This window comes from Mirounga angustirostris, unplaced genomic scaffold (assembly GCF_029215605.1).
Source record: "Mirounga angustirostris isolate CCGP_5_RB_7025 unplaced genomic scaffold, mMirAng1.0.hap1 SCAF_14, whole genome shotgun sequence".
Lineage (NCBI taxonomy): Eukaryota > Metazoa > Chordata > Mammalia > Carnivora > Phocidae > Mirounga > Mirounga angustirostris.
In genome coordinates, this window is record NW_026991722.1 from 8,660,668 (window position 1) to 8,682,777 (window position 22,110).

At 36.8% G+C, this 22,110-nt stretch overlaps 1 protein-coding gene across 7 annotated transcripts in view; it reads right to left on the bottom strand.

The window, feature by feature from the left end:
- Positions 1-22,110, bottom strand: part of CCDC102B (coiled-coil domain containing 102B) — a 198,220-nt gene that overhangs the window by 47,086 nt on the left and 129,024 nt on the right. For all 7 annotated transcript variants that reach the window (XR_010407357.1, XM_064578039.1, XM_045886572.2 and 4 more), the window contains one exon: positions 15,333-15,449. Coding sequence is in view for 6 of the 7 variants with exons in the window: in XM_064578039.1 (XP_064434109.1) it covers positions 15,333-15,449 (117 nt within the window). In the remaining variant the exon portion in view is untranslated. The remainder of the gene's footprint in view (positions 1-15,332; positions 15,450-22,110) is intronic.

Genomic DNA, 22,110 nt, shown 5'->3' on the forward strand with positions numbered 1-22,110 from the left:
GGGTAAGACAAGGGTGTCCATTCTAACCAGTTTTATTAAACTTAGTACTAGAAGTCCTAGCCAAAGCAATCAGACAAGGAACAAAAGGAACAAAGGCACCCAGATTGGTAAGGAAGAAGTAAAACTTTCACTATTTGCAGATGACATGATACCATATATAGAAAGCCCCAAACACTACATCAAAAACCTCCTAGAAATGATAAATGAATTCAGTAAAGTTGCAGGATACAAAATCAATGTACAGAAATCTCTTGCAATCCTTTACACCAATAATGAAGCAAAAGAAAGAGAAATTAAGAAAGCAATCCCAGGGGGCACCTGGGTGGCACAGTCAGCTAAGTGTCTAACTCTTAAAAAAAAAAAAAAAAGGTTTTATTTTGGGCGCCTGGGCGACTCAGTCGGTTAAGTGTCTGCCTTCAGCTCAGGTCATGATCTCAGGGTCCTGGGATCGAGCCTCACATTGGGCTTCCTGCTCAGCGGGGAGTCTGCTTCTCTCTCTCTCTCTCCCCCTCTGCCCCTCCCCACCACTCGTTCTCTGTCTCAAATAAATAAATAAAATTTTGTTAAGATTTTTTTTTTATTTATCTATTTGACAGAGAGAGAGAGAGAGTGAGAGAGAGAGAGCATGCACACAAGCAGGAGGCACAGTGGAGGGAGAGGGAGAAGCAGGCTCCCCACTGATCAGGGAGCCCAATGTGGGGCTCAATCCCAGGATCCAGAGATCATGACCTGAGCTGAAGGCAGATGTTTAACTGACTGAGCCAGCCAGGCACCCCAAGTGTCTAACTCCTGACCTCAGTTCAGGCCTTATCTCAGGATCATGAGTTCAAGCCATGTGTGGGCTCCACAGTGTGAAGCCTTTAAAAAAAAAAAAAGCAATCCCATTCACAATTTTACCAAAAATAATAAAATGCCTAGCAATAAATTCAACCAAAGTTATGAAAGACTTGTACTCTGAAAACTATAAAATGTTGATGAAAGAAATTGAAGACACAAACAAATGGAAAGATATTCCATTCATGAATTGGAAGAACAAATATTGCTAAAATGTCTACACAACCCTAAGCAATCTACAGATTTAATGCAATCCCTATCAAAATACTAACAGCATTCTTCACAGAACTGGAACAAATAATCCTAAAATTGATATGAAACCACAAAAGACCCAAATTATCCAAAAGAATTCTGAAAAAGAAAAACAAAGCTGGAGGTCAGTCTCACAATTCTAGATTTCAAGTTATACTACAAAACTGTAGTAACCAAAACGCTGGCACAAAAATAGATATACTGATGAACAGAACAAGACAGAGCCCAGAAACAAACCCATGATTATATGATCAATTAATAAAGAGGCAACGATATGCAATGGGAAAAAACACGGTCTCTTCAACAAATGATGTTGGGAAAACTAGACAGCTATATGAAAAATAATTAAACTGGTCTACTTTTTTACACCATACCCAAAAATAAACTCAAAATGGACTAAAGACCTAAATGGTGAGACCTGGAATCATAAAAATCCTAGAAGAGGGCACAGGCAGTAATTTCTCTGACATTGTTCATAGCAAATTCTTTCTACATGTATCTTCAGAAGCAAGAGAAACAAATGAAAAAATAAATGATTGGGACTACATCAAAATAAAAAGCTTCTGCACAGTGAAGGAACAATCAGCAAAACTAAAAGACAATCTACTGAATGGGAGAAGATATTTGTAAACCACATATCCAATAAAGACTTAGTATCCAAAATATATAAAGAATTTATACAACTCAACACCCAAAAAACACCTAACCCAATTTAAAAATGGGCAGAAGACATGAACAGACATTTCTCCAAAGAAGACATACAGATGGCCAAAGACACATGAAAAGATACTCAACATCACTTATCATCAGGGAAATACAAATCAAAACCAAAATGAACTATCACTTCAAACCTGTGAGAATGGCTAAAAAAAAAAAAAAAAAAATCCCACAAGAAACAACAGGTGTTGGTGAGAATGTGGAGATGTGGAGAAAAAGGAACCCTTGTGTGCTGTTGGTGGGAAAGCAAACTGGTGCAGATACTGTGGAAAGCAGTATGGAGGTTCCTCAAAAAATTAAAAATAGAACTATCCAATTATCCAGTAATTGCACTACTGGATATTTACTCAAAAAATACCAACACTAATTCAAAACAATACATGTGCTCCTATGTTTATTGCAACATTACTCGTAATAGTAAAATTTTGGAAGCAGCCTAAGTGTCCATCAATATATATAAATGGATAAAGAAGTGGTGATACACACACACACACACATATACACACATATATATAATATATAAATATCATTCAGCATCCATGGAATATTATTCAGTCATAAAAAAGAATGAAACCATGCCATTTGCATGGATGGAGTTTGAGAGTATAATGCCAAGCGAAATAAGTCAGTCAGAGAAAGACAAATACCATATGGTTTCACTCATATGTGGAAATTAAGAAACAAACAAAGGGGGGAAAAAGAGACAAACCAAAAAATGGACACTTAACTATAGAGAACAGAGGTTTATCAGAGGGGAGGTAGGGGGAGGGATGCAAGAAATAGGTGATGGGGATTAAAGAGTACACTTATCATGATGAGCACTGGATAATGTATAGAATTGTTGAATCACTATATTATACACCTGAAACTAATAGAACATTGTAAGTTAACTATAATGGAATTAAAATTTAAAAAATGATGAAAAATAATTCCAATAGCTACCCATGCTTACCAGAATTACACATATTAGGAGCAAAGTTTTAAATTTAAATATTTATAGAGGTTATATAATTAATAGTATATTCTATTGTTTAAATATTTAAAATATAGTTGAATTTCTAATAATTGAGAGAAACATCCTACCCTACTAGGAAATAAATGAATTTAATAAGAAGTTTAGAGGGTACTGAATTTCTTCAATTAACCCCTGAAGGTAGAGTACAATATGAAAATTGGGCTTATCTTGGTGGGGAGGAGCAAGATAGAAGAGTTGTGGGAGACCTAAATTTCGTCTGGTCCCAGTAATTCAGCTAGATAAGGATCAAACCATTCTGAACAACTACAAACTCAACAAGAGATCGAAGAAAAGAATATCAGCAACTCTCTGAACAGAAAAGCAACCACTTTCTAGAAGGTAGGACGTGCGGACAAGTGAATCCGAGGCGATATTCGGGAGGATAGATGGTGGGGGAGGGGGCCTCCATCAGCCACTTCTGGCAAGTGATAGAGCAGTGGAACACAAAATCGGAAATTTTAGAAGTCAGCTCTACTGAGGGATGTCGCTCCAGTGGCTAGGCAGGGGGTGGAACCCTCCCTGGCACAGTGTGGTCTCAGGACCCTCAGGGTCACAGAAAGACTGGGGATGCCTGAGTGTGACAGAGCTCCCAGGTATTGGAGCAGGGAAGCCGGCTACAGAGACGGAGCCCAGGAGTGGGCTCTCAGATCAGGGTTGCCATAAACCGTGATCCACGGCACAGTCAGGTCACTGCTCTTCCAGCAGGGACCCAATAAGTGGCAGATCGGGGAGACTCCCCTTCCTCCCCCAGGAGGAATGGCGCGGGAGCCCACCACAGGAATCTGCTGGGTTTGGAGACTTAACACGGGGTCGGGTGCCAGAGATAGAGACGCTCGGTCACAGGCCGGGTGAGCGCGGAGTGTGACCGGAGATGGGGAGACAGGAGTGATTGACTGCTTTTCTCTGGGGGTGCACTGAGGAGTGGGGCCACGAGTTCTCAGCTGCTCCGGGCGGAGACTGGGAGGCCGCCATTTTCACTCTCGTCTTCCAAAGCTGTACGGAAAGCTTGCAGGGAACAAGAGCTCCCGAGAACAAACCCAAGCAGATTACTTAGCCCGACCCAGCAAGGGCGGGGCAATTCCACCTCCAGCAAAGACATTTGGGAACCATGGCAACAGGCCCCTCCCTCAGAAGATCCCCAAGAACATCCAGCCAAGACCAAGTTTACCGATCAATGAGAACGGCAAAACCCCAGCGCTAGGGGAATACAGGACATAGAATTCATGGCTTTTTTCCCATGATGCTTTAGTCTTCCAAGTTAATTTTTAAAATTTTATCTTCTTATTTTTCTGTTTTCCTAGGTGAATTTTTCTTCTTTCCTTTTTCAAACAACATCTTATCAATTCCTTTTCTAAAATCTTTTGTAATTTTTCATTTTTACAGTCATAGTCTATCTCTTCATTGTATTTAACCTTATTTTTTATATATATATGTTTTTTCTCTTTAAAATTTTGGATACAGTTCCTTCTAACAGATCAGATTGGATTAAAAAAACAAGGCCCATTGATACGCTGTCTGCAAGAGATTCATTTCAGATGCAAAGACACCTTCAGGTTTAAAGTGAGGGGGTGGAAAACCATTTACCATGCTAATGGACATCAAAAGAAAGCTGGGGTGACAATCCTTATATCAGACAAATTAGATTTTAAACCAAAGACCATAATAAGAGAAGAGGAAGGACACTACATCATACTTAAAGGGTCTATCCAACAAGAAGATCTAACAGTTTTAAATATCTATGCCCCTAACATGGGAGCAGCCAATTATATAGGCCAATTAATAACAAAAGCAAAGAAACACATCAACAACAATACAATAATAGCAGGGGACTTTAACACTCTCCTCACTGAAATGGACAGATCATCTAGGCAAAAGATCACATCCTGGGTCACAAATCAGGTCTCAACCGGTACCAAAAGATTGGGATCATTCCCTGCATATTTTTGGACCACAATGCTTTGAAACTAGAACTCGATCACAAGAGGAGAGTCAGAAAGAACTCAAATACACGGAGGCTAAAGAGCATCCTACTGAAGAATGAATGCGTCAACCAGGAAATTAAAGGAGAATTTAAAAAATTCATGGAAACCAATGAAAATGAAAACACAACTGTTCAAAATCTTTGGGATGCAGCAAAGGCAGTCCTAAGAGGAAAGTATATAGCAATACAAGCCTTTCTCAAGAAACAAGAAAGGTCTCAAATACACAACCTAACCCTACACCTAAAGGAGCTGGAGAAAGAACAGCAAATAAAGCCTAAACCCAGCAGGAGAAGAGAAATAAAGATCAGAGCAGAAATCAAAGAAATAGAAACCAAAAGAACAGTAGAACAGATCAACGGAACTAGGAGCTGGTTCTTTGAAAGAATTAATAAGATTGATAAACCCCTGGCCAGACTTATCAAAAAGAAAAGAGAGATGACCCAAATAAATAAAATCATGAATGAAAGAGGAGAGATCACAACCAACACCAAAGAAATATAAACAATTATAAGAACATATTATGAGCAACTATATGCCAGCAAATTAGGTAATCTGGAAGAAATGGATGCATTCCTTGAGACATATAAACTACCAAAACTGAACCAGGAAGAAATAGAAAATCTGAACAGACCCATAACCACTAAGGAAATTGAAGCAGTAATCAAAAATCTCCCAACAAACAAGAGCCCAAGGCCAGATTGCTTCCCAGGGGAATTCTACCAAACATTAAAGAAGAATTAATACCTATTCTTCTGAAGCTGCTTCTAAGAATGGAAATGGAAGGAAAACTTCCAAACTTCCAAACTCATTTTATGAGGCCAGCATCACCTTGATCCCAAAACCAAAGACCCCATCAAAAAGGAGAACTATAGACCAATATCCCTGATGAACATGGATGCAAAAATTCTCACCAAAATACTAGCCAGTAGGATCCAACAGTACACTAAAAGGATTATTCACCACCACCAAGTGGAATTTATTCCTGGGCTGCAAGGTTGGTTCAACATCCACAAATCAATGTGATACAATACATTAATAAAAGAAAGAACAAGAACCATATGATCCTGTCAACAGATGCAGAAAAAGCATTTGACAAAGTATAGCATCCTTTCTTGATTAAAACTCTTCACAGTGTAGGGATAGAGGGTACATACCTCAATATCATAAAAGCCATCTATGAAAAACCCACAACGAATATCATTCTCAATGGGGGAAAACTGAGAGCTTTCCCCCTAAGGTCAGGAACACAGCAGGGATGTCCACTATCACCACTGCTATTCAACATAGTATTAGAAGTCCTAGCCACAGCAATCAGACAACAGAAAGAAGTAAAAGGCATCCAAATCAGCAAAGAAGAAGTGAAACTCACTTTTTGCAGATGATATGATACTTTATGTGGAAAACCCAAAAGATTTCACCCCAAAACTGCTGGAACTCATACAGGAATTCAGTAAAGTGGCAGGATATAAAATCAGTGCACAGAAATCAGTGGCATTTCTATACACCAACAACAAGACAGAAGAAAGAGAAATTTTGCACCCAATACCATAAGATACCTAAGAATAAATCTAACCAAAGAGGCAAAGAATCTGTACTCAGAAAACTATAGAATACTCATGAAAGAAATTGAGGAAGACACAAAGAAATGGAAAAACGTTCCATGCTCATGGATTGGAAGAACAAATATTGTGAAAATGTCTATGCTACCTAGAGCAATCTACACATTAATGCAATCCCTATCAAAATACCAACAGCTTCTCAAAGAAATGGAACAAATAATCCTAAAATTTGTAAAGAACCAACCAGAAAAGACCCCGAATAGCCAGAGGAATGTTGAAAAAGAAAAGCAATGCTGGTGGCATCACAATTCCAGACTTCAAGCTCTATTACAAAGCTGTAATCATCAAGACAGTATGGTACTGGCACAAAAACAGACACAGATCCATGGAACAGAATAGAGAGCCCAGAAATGGACCCTCAACTCTATGGTCAACTCATCTTCGACAAAGCAGGAAAGAATGTCCAATGGAAAAAAGACAGTCTCTTCAACAAATGGTGTTGGGAAAATTAGACAGTCACATGCAAAAGAATGAAACTGGACCATTTCCTTACACGACACACAAAAATAGACTCAAAATGGATGAAAGAAAGACCTAAATGTGAGAGAGGAATCCATCAAAATCCTTGAGGAGAACACAGGCAGCAACCTCTTCGACCTCAGCCACAGCAACTTCTTCCTAGAAACATCACGAAGGCAAGGGAAGTAAGGGCAAAAATGAACTATTGGGATTCACCAAGATAAAAAGCTTTTGCACAGCAAAAGAAACAGTCAACAAAACCAAAAGACAACTGACAGAATGGGAGAAGATATTTGCAAATGACATATCAGATAAAGGGCTAGTATCCACAATCTATAAAGAACTTATCAAACTCAACACCCAAAGAACAAATAATCCAATCAAGAAATAGGCAGAAGACATGACCAGACATTTCTGCAAAGAAGACATCCAAATGGCCAATAGACACATAAAAAAGTGCTCAACATCACTCAGCATCAGGGAAGTCCAAATCAAAACCTCAATGAGATACCACCTCACACCAGTCAGAATGGCTCAAATTAACAAGTCAGGAAACAACAGATGTTGGCAAGGATGCAGAAAAAGGGGAACCCTGCTACAGTTTTTGTGGGAATGCAAGCTGGTGCAGCCACTCTGGAAAACAGTATGGAGGTTCCTCAAAAAGTTGAAAATAGAGCTACCTTATGACCCAGCAATTGCACTACTGGGTATTTACCCCAAAGATACAAATGTAGTGATCCGACAGGGCACATGTACCCCAATGTTTATAGCAGCAATGTCTACAACAGCCAAACTATGGAAAGAGCCTAGATGTCCATCAACAGATGAATGGATAAAGAAGAGGTGGTTTATATATATAACATGGAATATTATGCAGCCATCAAAAAAATGAAATCTTGCCATTTGCAACGACGTGGATGGAACTAGAGGCTATTATGCTAAGCGAAATAAGTCATTCAGAGAAAGACAAGTATCATATGATCTCAGTGATATGAGGAATTTGAGAAACAAGACACAGGATCACAGGGGAAGGGAGGGAAAAATGAAAGAAGAGGAAAACAGAGAGGGAGACGAACCATAAAGAGACTCTTAATCTTTTCTAAGGGAAACATTTTGAGGATGATAATGGGAAAGTTCTAAATCAAATACCACTAATCTAAAATAGAATATTTCTCTTTATTAGAGATGTGAATCCTTGTTACATGCAACTATACTCTAGCAGTCTTAGTAAAACAGTTTTGAATTTGAAGCATTGAGAGTATTAATGGATAAGATTATATGATGTAAATAAGCATGCCAATATGAATTTGCCAAGCCCACTTGCTGCCCTTATGGAAAGCAGTAAGCTGGATGTTGAAAGAACTGTACAGAAATGATGGGCCAAAGGGCCCAGAAAAGTCTCAAATATATGTGTATACACCCCAAAGAGGACACGACCTGGAGGGCATCAGATTGGAAGCTGTAGGCACGTCATCAAGAAAGCACTAGGTGACGGGGGGTTGGCAGTTTTTTATTAATGCAGTCTCTCTTCTATTACCACACAGACTGCTTTCTATCCAATAGAATACAATAAGGAACTTATGGGTAAGAAAAAAATCTCAGATTGTAATTAAATCATCAATCAAATTTAGCTAAAAAGCTTTCTGAACTGCCTGGCCACCAGGAAAAACTACTGCGGATGGGGTATCTGCACAAAGGAGTTTTAAATTCTTCAGCCTGCCCTACATAATTCTAAACTTTTTTTGAAAAAAAAAATCTATCATTTAAGGCACCTAATACTTCCTGGGTAAATCATCACAGACTTTCATCTGTTATTCAATTTTTATATTTATCAGTTTTCTGTAAATGCAAGACAAATGACAGTTTTGGTCTTGGATAATTAGATTATTTAGACTTTTATCTGTCTAAAAAAAAAAAACCAGAATGCATATCCATGTGTGACAGTTTAATTTTCAGTTTGCCCAGAATATTATTTTTCTCTAATGGCTTACTCATATATAATATCTCTTTAGAGATTCTGTTTCCAGAACTTTGTCAATATAAACCCAAAATGTGCCAGAATGCTTAAATCCATATCACTAACAGACTTCTAAATTAACTTGCTTGCAACAATCAATATCCTGTTTCAAAATTATGTAATTATTTCTGATACATTTAGAGTATTCTCAGTAATCTAACTCACTTTGCTACAATGTGTAAAGTCAGTCAGAGGTATGAGATACAAGAGATTTAAATCAATTTAGATTAACATCTTTTGTGGCGATCTCAGAAAATTAAATTATGATGGCATTGGATTTCTAATTATACAACTCCCTTCCAGTCAAAGATAATACTATTTAACCCTGTCAATAAATAAAATCTCAGGCATCTCTTCATTTAAAATTTATAACTAGGTCAACTCCCCCAGCATCGTGCAGATCTGCTATATAGCTTCCATACAGCTGAAAGCATGCACTTAACTATAATGTACGAAGAATCCTACATCCCTCACTGAAGGCAGTTCTCTGAAGGCAGGTCCATTTCTATATCACACACCACTGAATTACCAGATCCTAAGCACAGTAGGTACCACATAAAATATACAGAATTAAAGTTTGAATTAGAATTTAAGAAAGCACCTTGAAAATATTTTTTTCCTTTTTTTTTTAACATAGAACAAAAACAGTTTTCTGCCCTCTGTATTTTCCCCCACCTTGCCACAAAAAATCTGGTGATGAATTGCTCCATTAGACTACACCAGTTACTCTTCTAGTGATCAAAATATTCTCCCAAATCAGTATAATTCCTGATATTTATTAAGAGGGAAAGGAGGAATTTTTTGCTTCACTGTTAATAGTCAATATTATAAAAAATGTTTCAACATATTCCTCTACTCAAAAGAAATGGTCTAAGTCTTTTACAGATCAGATCACCCTTTTTATCACATTATGTCCTGCTAATACTGGAGTCTTTCACTGTCTCACCTGATAACCCCTTCCCACCTGCGCTCTTTACTCGGCTAGCTGCCGTTCCTACTGCATATCTCATTCTGGACATCCGCCTATAGCTTCTATGTACTTACACAGGTCACTATACTTCACCTACCGACATACAGAACACACCGTACTTAACTGTCTGGGGTGTTGATTTGTTTCCCACCGTGGCCATCACTATGTCCATCACTCTCTCAGACCCTTAGTGCTTAATCCCAGTGCCAAGCACACTGGAGATGGCTGATAAATACTTGTTGGTAAATGAATAAGATAATGAATGAATGAGCATGGGAACTATTTATTTTGTTATCTTGTTTTCTACTTCACTATTATTTCATTGTGCCTATGCAGACAGAACAGAGACTCTGCTTGACGTTCACATTGAGAAAATTTTCCTTTGAAACCCTGATCAATAATATAACATCTGTGTATGAAAAATTTATGGTACAAAATGTTTATGTTTTATCTTGCATAAGCAAAATAAAGAGGGCTACTTATATAATCACTAGTTAAATTTAATATGTTACCCATCTGGGCCTTTTTTTCTCAATTAGGAAGCAGCATTTTAAAAGTGAATACATAATGATATTTATTCTAGAGGCACCTGGGTGGCTCAGTCAGTTAAGCATCCAACTCTTGGTTTTAGCTCAAGTTGTGATCTCAGGGTCGTGAGATGGGGCCTGCATGGGGCTCTCTGCTCAGTGTGGAGTCCGCTTGAGATTCTCTCTCTCCCTCTCCCTTTGTCCCTCTCCCCATTCAAGCTCTCGCTCTCGCTCTCTCTCAAAATAAATAAATATAATCTTTTTTTAAAAAATAGGACATTCTAAAAGAGAGAGAGAGAAAAACAAATGAATATATTTGGTCCCTTCAATTTATATTACACTGCATTCAATTAGGATTAGGAAGAAAAATAATTTTAAGAGTTTGGTACCACGTGGAGAGATTTTAACCTTAATGAAGTATCAGAGACACTATGTGTCAACAGCAGAACACTAAGCAAGAGCTACTGTGGATAATTCACTAATATCAGAAAGGGAGATGTAAAATAAGGGACCAGAATATATCTTCAGAGTTTTTAGTTGTACTTATTGGGCTAAATAGGGAAAAGTATGCTGACTTCATCTTTCTAAAGTGCAAAAGAAATAGGATGTAAATGTGTGGATAGGTGAGAAAAGAACAATCCACAAATAAGAAATAAGAAAATAAGAAATCAAAATTCCTGGGGCACCTGGGTGGCTCAGATGGTCAAGCGTCTGCCTTCAGCTTGGGTCATGATCCCAGGGTCCTGGGATCGAGCCCCACATTGGGCTCCTGGCTCAGCAGGGAGCCTGCTTCTCCCTCTCCCTTTGCCTCTCCCCCTGCTCATGCTCTCTCTCTCTGTATCTCTGTCTCAAATGAATAAATAAAATCTTTAAAAAAAATATCACCTAGATTTCTACTCATGTTTCTTTCTAAAAAAAAGAAATCAAAATTCCTAAAAGTTTGAAACTGAAATGTTGGCAATATGTTTTTTAGAACAATACAGGATAAAACAATTATTCTCCCTTGGATTAATGTGTATACCAAAAATGTTGGCCTAAAAAAAAATGTAAAAGGAGTGTTTCCTGATTATGGGCTTGCTTTCAAGCAGCAACCAGACTGTAGAAAGAAGTAATGATTTCTTGACTCAGAATGCCAGTTAATTTCCATTCTAAACAAACTTTTCATTTCCAATTTGAAGGGCCTTGGTCTTAAATATGGAGAACAGATGAAATGTATGTGTTACACATATGCATATACTGAGACCTATCCATTCACCCAGCGACTTGGTGCTCAGAGAATCCACCTCTTCAAACATGGGCCAGAAGACCCAATTATGTAAATACTCTGGGGCCTTTCTGTCAATGTTGCATTTCAAATTTCTTTGACCAAATTTCTACAATGAGAAGCTTACTTCTGGAAAAAAAAAAAGCAGATTAAGAAATAGGGTGAATACACTGGTCAAGTGAAAACAATACTATTATGGAATTGGTAAATATTAGTAACAGTTTAAAAGTTGCCTATCATAAATGGGGATCATCAATGTTAAAAAAATTGTGATGTTTGATATTAAAATACTGTTTTTTCCAATTCAAGCAATATTGTTGGAAATTTGCTACATTTCTTCATTAAACTCTCAAGGTGATAGACCAGGTCAGCAATGTCAAAGACTCACTGCTGGCCCCATTTGATTTCTGGATTCAAACTCATGAGCTGGGTAGCCTTGGTAAGTGGCCTAACTTGCTGGCAATCTGAGTCTGAGTGTGCTCCTCTGAAAAACTGGAACTAAATGACAACATACATAAGAAGTTATTTTAACAATGTTTGAGGTTATTTTGTAACCTAGAGCGAGGTAAATTCTCTAAGGCTCTTTCCTTTAAAAGTAGACAAAAATATATATAGATCATAAAACAAAAAAAGTAATAAAAAGAAGTATGTTAAATATACTGGAACTAAAATAAAAAAACTTAATAAAAACAAAATTAAAAAAGAATATATAGAGCATAAGAGCGTTGATATTAAATGAGATCTTATATTTTAATGGCCCAGCACTACAAATGTGACATATTTGAAGTTATCAGTAAATGGTAGCTATTATAATAGACATTACATCTGTAAAAACGAGCGAACAACTAGAAATTTATGGTTAGGTAAGTAAAATATAAATTAAAATTACCTTTTTGTCTATCAGTTACAGAAATATTAAAAATAATAATATATACTGTTGGCTATAGAATAATGAAATGAGAATGTGTATGCACTTCAGGTAAGTGAGAATGTAAATTGATATAATTTTTCTAAAGGACAATTTGGCAATGTATATAAAAGATTTAAACAATAAACATTCTCTTGACAAGCCATACTAGGAATTTACTCTAAGCCATTTTAAATGTCCAAAGATGAACGTGTACATACAAACTGCAATATTGATTATATATCTTAAAAAAACCCTATTTTTATTTTTTTATTTTTTTAAGATTTTATTTATTTGAGAGAGAGAGAGCAGAATCGAAGGGGGGAGCGGCAGAGAGAAAGGGAGAAGCAGACTCCCCTCTGAGCAGGGAGTCTCAGATGGAGCTCAATCCCAGGACCTTGGGATCATGACCTGAGCCGAAGGCAAACACTTAACTGACTGACCCACCCAGGCACTCCAAAAACCTGATACTTAAAAATAGGTTATACTTGAATTAAGGTATGGTACAATCACACAATGGCTTTTATGAGAACATATTACACATTATGATATGATTTTAGAGACCTAAACATAGCCAGTGTAAAAAAATAATGCCAACACAGAGTGATTGTCTTTTTTTTTTTTTAAAGATTTTATTTATTTATTTATTTGAGAGAGAATGAGAGAGAGCAAGCACATGAGAGGGGGGAGGGTCAGAGGGAGAAGCAGACTCCCTGCCGAGCAGGGAGCCCGATGCGGGACTCGATCCAGGGACTCCAGGATCATGCCCTGAGCCGAAGGCAGTCACTTAACCAACTGAGCCACCCAGGCGCCCCTGTCTTCTTTTCTAAGGAAAGAAAATAGCTTCTATCCTAATTTAAAACTGAAATGAACACATATATGCTCATATATCTCTCTCACACACACACACACACACACACAAGCTCATAAGAGTCTCAATATTTTAGTTAATATTTTATTTGTTTTCTTTTGAACAAAGCTTTCTTTCTGAAATATAATTCAATTCAATATACCACTTACGTGCACATAGTAAGACATAGCCAATTCATGTCTTTCATTTGCTTTCAGCTTTCAGTGCTCTATTAAGAATTTTTAAATCATAAAATCATATATCATAGTACTTGAGTGTCTTGTGGGAGATGACCTTTTGGTGGATTAAAGGTTTGAATCCTAATCTAAGAAACACAGTTGAGCTGTATCGATATGAAACACGTAATGCAAGGCCACATAATTAATAAATGAGTCTCTGAACTTTTTACTAAATCAAACTAAAAAATTGTACTTCAGAGATCCTATGTTGCTATGGCTCCCAGTGCATCTAAAAATGATGATATAAGATCATGTCCTCGGCTTTTCAGGAGAGTTATAATAAATATCCAGATGTGTCTTTCTCTGTTTTTACCTCTCACTGCTAGGGAAGCTTTTATACATGATGTGCAAAGCTTAATGTAAGATGTTCTCAGATCTCAGGACCAAGAAAAGGTGGCGCCTCTCCTGACGGTTTGATTCCTTTTAGAAAAGAGCCATCACACAAACCACTATTTTCCCTTTTGACCTAACTAGTAGGAAGAATTGTTTTGTTGAAACAAACATCAGCCTTTCTCTTCACGGATCTCTCCATATGCCTTTCCTCACCCACCACCCCTTTCTTCACATGACTCATGGAAGAGGAGGCAAGGAACAGCGCTGATGCAATCAGGAAGAGCTATTTCTCCTTAACAACTTAGTGGAACTCCCCAAATCAAGGCATGCTGCCTCTGACAAGTTTTCCCTTGCAATGTGTGACCTTTTCAAAAATCCCATGTGATGACTTTTATTATTCTTACTTCCATTATTTCAATCAATCTGTAAACTGAGACAGAGAGGCATAAGGAGTTGATCAGAATAAAGTAATCAGTAATGGAGCTGCTTCTGTCTCCAAAATCTATGATTTATGCATTTTCCACTGCACTATGTTCTTCTGATATAAAAATATACTGTGGTGTGAGTTCAGTCTTTACAGATCTTTATAAAGAAGAAACCATCTAATACAAATCTCCTTCCTTCCAGCCTGTATTTCCCGAATTGTTCCTATACATGGGTATCCAAGACATTCTTCCAGAATTATGATACAGAATAAGTAATTTATGATTTCCCACTTTTAGGGTACTAACATTATTTTCTATGCAGTGCAAATAATTCAATCCTCTATCTATAAGAACAATAATTCCCCCTTTATTAACATGACAGAGAAAACAGAATTTACAATCTGTGAAAATTCTTCTGGTGGTGATTGCGGTAGAAGTGTTGAAAATAAATGTTCCCACCATTTTACGTGCCATACCTAAGAAATGAATTAACTCACAAGAGTGAGGTCACCGGCCTTGTCTCTCACTGTTGCTAGCTGCCAACAGCCGTGTTAATTCCACCAGAAACTGCATGTTACACATTTGTAAGTCATTGGTCCTTACGATAACTTAACACATTAGATCCAGCAGCCGACTGAACCTTTAGTATTTACTCACAGTTAGAATTGTATTGGCTATAGGGTGGTTTTTTCATCAAATATTTTGTCTTTATAACAGTCAGATAATTCCGATCTAGTGATGAGTCAGTATCATCCCATAGCATTTTAAGTCATATATAAACTGATTATATTATTTTTGATTTTCAGTAGCATCCTTCTTCATAAAGTAACCAACCATGCTTCCGTTATACTTCTTAAAATAGTATATCACTTAATAATCTTCAGGTATGTTTTGGCATTATAATCTTTATCCAATATCTTACCTCAGCTCTTAACTGGTAGATCAGTCTATCCTTGCTGTTTTGAGATTTTGATTCTTCCTTTATATCTCCTGATAGTTCTTCCATTTCATTTTCATGCTGACCAGGAATAATGTTAAACTGAAAAAAAAAAAAAAAGGTTAAAATTATAATCACATGATGCTACAAAGGCTGGCTCCAGGATAATCCACATTAGTCTTTCGTTTTGCTTTTAGTTTAGTTTAGTTTTTTGTTTGTTTGTTTTTTATGTGGATTCTGGCAGGTTTTATTGTTGCTGTGGTAATTAATGTAGTTAAACCATTTATTTATTTGAAAAATTCTCGGTTATTAGAAAACAAATCAGCAAATTTCCATAAATTCAAACTCATCAATTGAAAAAATTGGGCAAAACTTGGTTACCACAAAGAATCCTGGAAATTGAACAACTGGATTCTAAACAAATCCAATGAATACTGATCTTTTTTTTTTTTTTAAAGATTTTATTTATTTATTTGACAGAGAGAGACAGCGAGAGAGGGAACACAAGCAGGGGGGGTGGGAGAGGGAGAAGCAGGCTTCCTGCCGAGCAAGGAGCCCGATGCGGGGCTCGATCCCAGGACCCTGGGACCATGACCTGAGCCAAAGGCAGACGCTTAACGACCGAGCCACCCAGGTGCCCCAATTAACACTGATCTTACAGTCTTGAATATCTGTAATACAGGACCCTTTGTAATCCTATTTAATGTCTATTTTTTATGAAGTCTAAGGAGTATATAGATTATAACAGAGGCAAACTTGGGCAATGGAAAAATACATCTATACAATGCTAGAACTGGTAAAAATATGTTTGTTAAAGATGCCAATAAATCAGCAGGAAAAGAGGATAAATAAACTATGGCATATCCAGATAATGGAATATTATTCAGCACTAAAAAGCCAAGAAAAGACATGGAGGAAACTTAAATATATATTACTAAATGAAAGAAGCCAATCTGAAAAGGCTATTTACTGTATAATTTTAATTATGTGACATTCTGGAAAAGGCAAAACCATGGAGACAATATAAAATCAGTGGTTTTCAGGGCTGCAGGGAGGAAGAGATGAATAGGTGGAGCATAGAGATTTTTAGGGCAGCGAAACTATTTGGTATATCACTGGTGGATACATGTCATTATACATTTGTCTAAACCCAGAGAATGCACAACACCAAGAGTACACGCTAAGGTAAACTATGGACAGTGATGTGTCAATGTAGGTTCATCATTTGGAACAAATGTACCACCATGGCGGAGGACACCGATAACAGAGAAGGGTGTGCTTAAGTGGAGACAGGCAGCATACGGGAAACGTATGTAACTTCCACTCAATTTTGCTGTGAATCTAAAACTGCTCTAAAAAATAGTCTACAAAAAGAAACATAGGAATGTGAGAAAAATACTGGAAACGCACAGTAATTTCCCCCCCAGCTGTTCTTATAGTTTTCAGCAGAAACACAAATTTTGATAAACCTATACAATGTGTAATACATACACATATGTTTGTTTTGGTAACTTATATTTTCCCCTAAAATATGTAGGTAAATATTTTCAGAATTTATATAATTTGTAAGTAATCCCTCAATAAATTAGAAAATAAAAGCAAACATTATACTACCTATTTATCATTAAAAATTATTACTCATAACATTACCATTGTTAATAGTAATATTAAGTATGCACTAGTCTCTAGGAACTGGACTTGATATGTATTTCCTTAGTTAAAGGTAGAGTAATCCTGTGTTAGGTACTATCTTTACCTTAAAGGAAAATAAGCCGTATTTTTGCTAGGCTTAAGTAACTTCCCCAAATTCACATAGCTAGTAACCGGAAGAAGCACATTTTAAGGATGTTCTTGCCAAATTCATTACCTGAGTTCTTAGTCATAAACCAGCGGCTAGCTACATCTATACTTATAAAGATAAAAGCCATCATATAGCTTACTGGAAGGCAAAAAGCTTATAGCCACATGCTAGAAATGAACTACAATGGTGTTAGGGGGCTGATATGCCAAGTACAGAGAGGCTCCTTGTTCAGAGGTAGTAACATGGAGAACGCACCATGGAAGGCAAGTGTGGAACAGGACACAATACCATGGGGTTCAGCCAAAGTCTGTCTATGCATGTTTCACCCCACTTTGATGTAAAGACACAATGTGGCATTCATCTCTGGCTAAAATAAAATAAAGTCACTTTGCTAGAGAAAATAATGAATTGCAAGGAGAAAATCAAAGCAATCAAAGCATCAGGTTTTGGTTTGAGTTCACCTAAGTAAAATCCAACTCATTCTGGTAATTGAATGCCCTTAGTTTAACTTCTGAAATCGTGACCTTTAATTCTCAGGGAATCAGATCAATCAATAAGCTTTCTCACTGTCAACAGGACTGCAATCAACGTTACCACTCAAAGGAGAGAGGAGGCAGGAAAATAAATTTTCATACATAACAGTATGGGAAATTCACACCAATTACCTAAAGTAATTCCATTTTCATTTTTCACTGACAGTGGAAAATCAAGGATCTCCGGACATAAGAAGAAACCAAGAACATGAATAAAATAGCCAAGATTAAAAAACACAATGTCTGATAGAAAAAAAAAAAGACAGATGAATGGTATATTTTAAGATATGAAAGAAAATGTTATTAAAAATATAATCATTATGTTTGGAAAAAATGAATATATATTGCACTCATAAATTAAGGACAGAACAATTTCAAAATTTCAAAGAATAAAAGGAACATTTTAAAATGTGTCTAGTAATCCCTTCCTTTAGAAAAGTTTGCCAAAAACATTGGAAAATAGAGTCAGAGGCTGAAGTGTCTCGAAGCTCAGTTCTTGGACCTGTTCGCTTGATGCATTCACTCCTTTGGACAACTGATGTGCACCCACAGCATTGCATACTAGTCAAAATTCTGACAATCTCCAAATGTCTAGTTCCAGCCTGTAGGTCTCCTTTGACCTTCGGACCCAACATCCTACTTGTCACTTCTATAGGTATCCCAAACTTAACACATTACAAAGACAAATGAAGAACTCCCCTAAACCAGTTTCTCTGCCAGTCTTTGCCATTTCAGGAAGTACCAACTCTATCCTTCCCTTTGATCAGGCCAAAGATACTGGATTTATTTTTAACTCCTTTCTTTCTCTGACATATCATATCCAAACTAAAATCAAAATAATTCAATTTTGCTTTCAAAATATATAATAAATCCAACCACTTCTCTACCTCTGACTCCTACTGCCCTGATCAAATACCACCATGGTCTCTCACATCAGTTATTTTAATAGCTGCCATAATCTCTGCTTCTCCGTGTAGCTCTGTAGTCCCTTTCCCAAAAGAGCAGTCAAATAAAGCACTTTCAAAGTAATTCAAGTCACGTAACTCTGCCGCTCAAATATTTCCAGTGGCCTCCCAATCCATTCAGAGTATAAGTCAAAGTCCTTATCATCTGCCTGGTCCTGGAACCCTTCAATGTTCTTCTTCTACTCCTACCCCTTATTCTATCAGTCACTCTGGCCTCCTCACTGTTCCTATACACTCCAGGCAGGAAACAGCAAAAAATAAAATAAAAACAGTAAATGAAATATTGTACAGTGAAGGCAATTGAAACAATATAACAGGAAAAAAAAACCCGATGGCCAGATTAATAAAACAACTATAATTTTCCCTATGAAAATTGGAGTTATTTTGATCATTTTAAAATTATACTTTGGACTCAAAATCACCTTAATTTTGCCACTTACCCTATTCAACCTCAGATTCAGATTAATGGAGTTATAACTAAAATCTAATTAGCAGCTGAAAAGTTGAAAGCTGTAGATGTGTAGATATTAAAGATTATTCATTTAGCAGAATTATGAAAGTCATCCACAGGTGACATATCACATTACTTAAATTGAAAGTGACAGAAATAGAAGGTACCTGAGGAAGTGAATGAGTCAGCATTAGAAAGCATTTTCCAAGTTCAGGTCCTTTTATTTAATAGTTATTTAAGTATAGTCTCTATAAGACTTTTTTTTTTCTGAAATTGCATCATAATTCCAAAATTCCTCTTTAAAATTCCTCTTTTCATACTGCAGTATTTGTGAAAGGTTAAACCAGGCAACTTGTCACATCTCTGACTTCAGAAATATTTGCCATAATTTGCTTCTGGAAAATTAGCAACACTATATGTAAATATTCATTCTCCTACATTCAAATTAGCATGGAGTGGAAAATCTTTTTGAAGATGATTCTGGAAAACAAAAATATTGTGTAATTTACAAATAAAAATATTTTCTTACTCAGATCAAGTACGGAAGGAAAATTTCATTTCAAAAATGGCACAAAAATATAATCTAATCTAACACACCCTGTTATTTTGATTTTGCCTCACATTTTATCCTTCAAAATAATCTAAAATGATTAGGTAGTTTATTGCTTATCCCAAAGATCTGGCCTTTGTGAAATATTGTGTTCAATATTTACGTCAATATTATTAATAATACAACACCAAACCCATAATTTCTCCCATAACTCTCAACAAATGATCTTGCAGCTTCATTCATGGAAAAGCAGAAAAGCTATACATAGGAAAGATCTTCAACTTCTTGTAACGCAATCTACAAATTTTCATGCATCTATACAAATCTTTCCTTTTTTCCTCTTGTTAAAGAACTTAAATACCCTTCCTAGAGTCAAACACTAATCATTCCATTTGCAGTCAGGATTTGGTAACTTTGGGGTACTTGGCTAAACTCATCTAAGAATTGTTCCTCTCCTGGCTTCACTTATTTGTGGAATTAAGGAATAGCATGGAAGACATTAGGAGAAGGAAGGGAAAAATGAAGGGGGGGAATTGGAGGGGGAGATGAACCATGAGAGATTATGGACTCTGAGAAACAAACTGAGGGTTTTGTGGGGTGGGGGGGTGGGGGGGATGGGTTAGCCCAGTGATGGGTATTAAGGAGGGCACGTATTGCATGGAGTACTGGGTGTTATACACAAACAATGAATCATGGAACACTACATCAAAAACTAATGATGAACTGTATGGTGACTAACATAATAAAAAAAAAAAATAGAATTTTTCCTCTCCTGGATTTTCAAGATCTCTTGGTTTCTCCCTCATCAACATTTAGTTGCTTATAGTTTCCATTTAGGTTGGAAAGCAAAGTTTGAGAGACCAAGTGTAGAAGATCCTCTCCCTTTCTCTCTCTCTCTCTTGTCCCACCCCCAACCTCTTTTCTGGTTTTGGAGTTTCCACTCCAGCTCTTACTTTCAAGTGACTTGGAAGACTGCTTACGTTCACGTTTTCCCCATGTTCCCCTCTAACTCATTCCTCCATTGGCTTTTGCTACACCCATTCCCAATACTTCCCAACACACAATATTCAACCTTGTCCTTAACTTGAATCCTTGGCAGAAATTGATTATTGTTAACAGTGCCTTTGTTCAAGCACTCTTTTCTTCTGGTTCATGAGAAGAAAGGTCTTCTTTCTTTGCAGTTTCCCTTTCTCTGTCTGCCTTACCTGGTCCTAATCCTCCAAACTGTCTTTTGTTTCTTTCAATATACCAACACTGGGGAATCCCATTTACTCCCATGACTTCCACCATCATCTCACTGTTCATTGTTCACATTTCTTTCTTGCACTCATAAATCCCAAATCCCACCAAACATTCCTACCTCAAGCTCAGTATACTCAGTATTGAATACACTGTCATTTCCTCTCAGGTTTCTTTTCTTCATGATATTCCCTCTTTGGTGAAAGGCAACCCCATAGATAAGGTCAGAAATCCGTAACTTCTCCTTCTCTCTAACCCTCTAGCATCCCCATGCATTTCCAACATTCACTGAATCACCAAGCATCACAATTTCTTTCATTTGTATATTTCTCAACTCTCCATATCCCCCAAACAAACCTAGGACACCTGATTATTTCTTTCTGGATTACCATGACCAATTCATAGAAGTTTCCTCAATAGCTGTATCCCCGAAATCTCTTCTTCACACTGAAAGTTGAGTCATTTTTTTGGTAATGTAATCAAACTGATGCTCGTTGACACACTGCAATGGCTCTTCCCATTGCCTTCATGTTGATGCATAAATGTATAATTTGCCTCTTGGAATAAGTATTGAATATAAAATAGTATGGAGTCTAAGACCAAGGTGTTAGCAGTTAGGCAGGTTCTGGTGGCTATACCATATTCTTATGGAAGGTGAGGAAAGTAAGGAGGAAATGTGCCCAAATAGAAAGTGACCCAAAATGCAGTGGACCCAGGGATAGCTAACAACAAGGTTAAGGTTCCAAGTAATTTTAATTAACTCTAAGTGCACAGAGAAGCCTCCAAAATTTATCATAGCTACAAAAATTTTAGCCAAAATTATTTAAACTAAACTCTACCTAATTTCCTCCCTCAACCTTAAAGAATGGTTGTAAAGACACAAAACAATGTTTAACTATGATTAAAGCAAATTTTCTTCTATTCTCAAGTCAAAATAAAAATACTAAATAACTAATCTTAGTGGTGTTTAAACTGTTTTGCTCTCATGCTGGTGTATCCTTTACTTTCTTAAAAGATTTGACTAAATAGTATATTTATTTAGATTCAAAAAATGAAATTTCTGCTGAATGTTAAATATTTTAAATAAAATGGTTGCATCACATCTTACTGAATCTTAACATCTAAAAATCACAGAAATGTGACACTGTCATCTATTCAAAAATTTGCATTAATTTCTTGAATTTTTATTTCTATTCTACCTTCCCCAGATCATCATACTGTAAC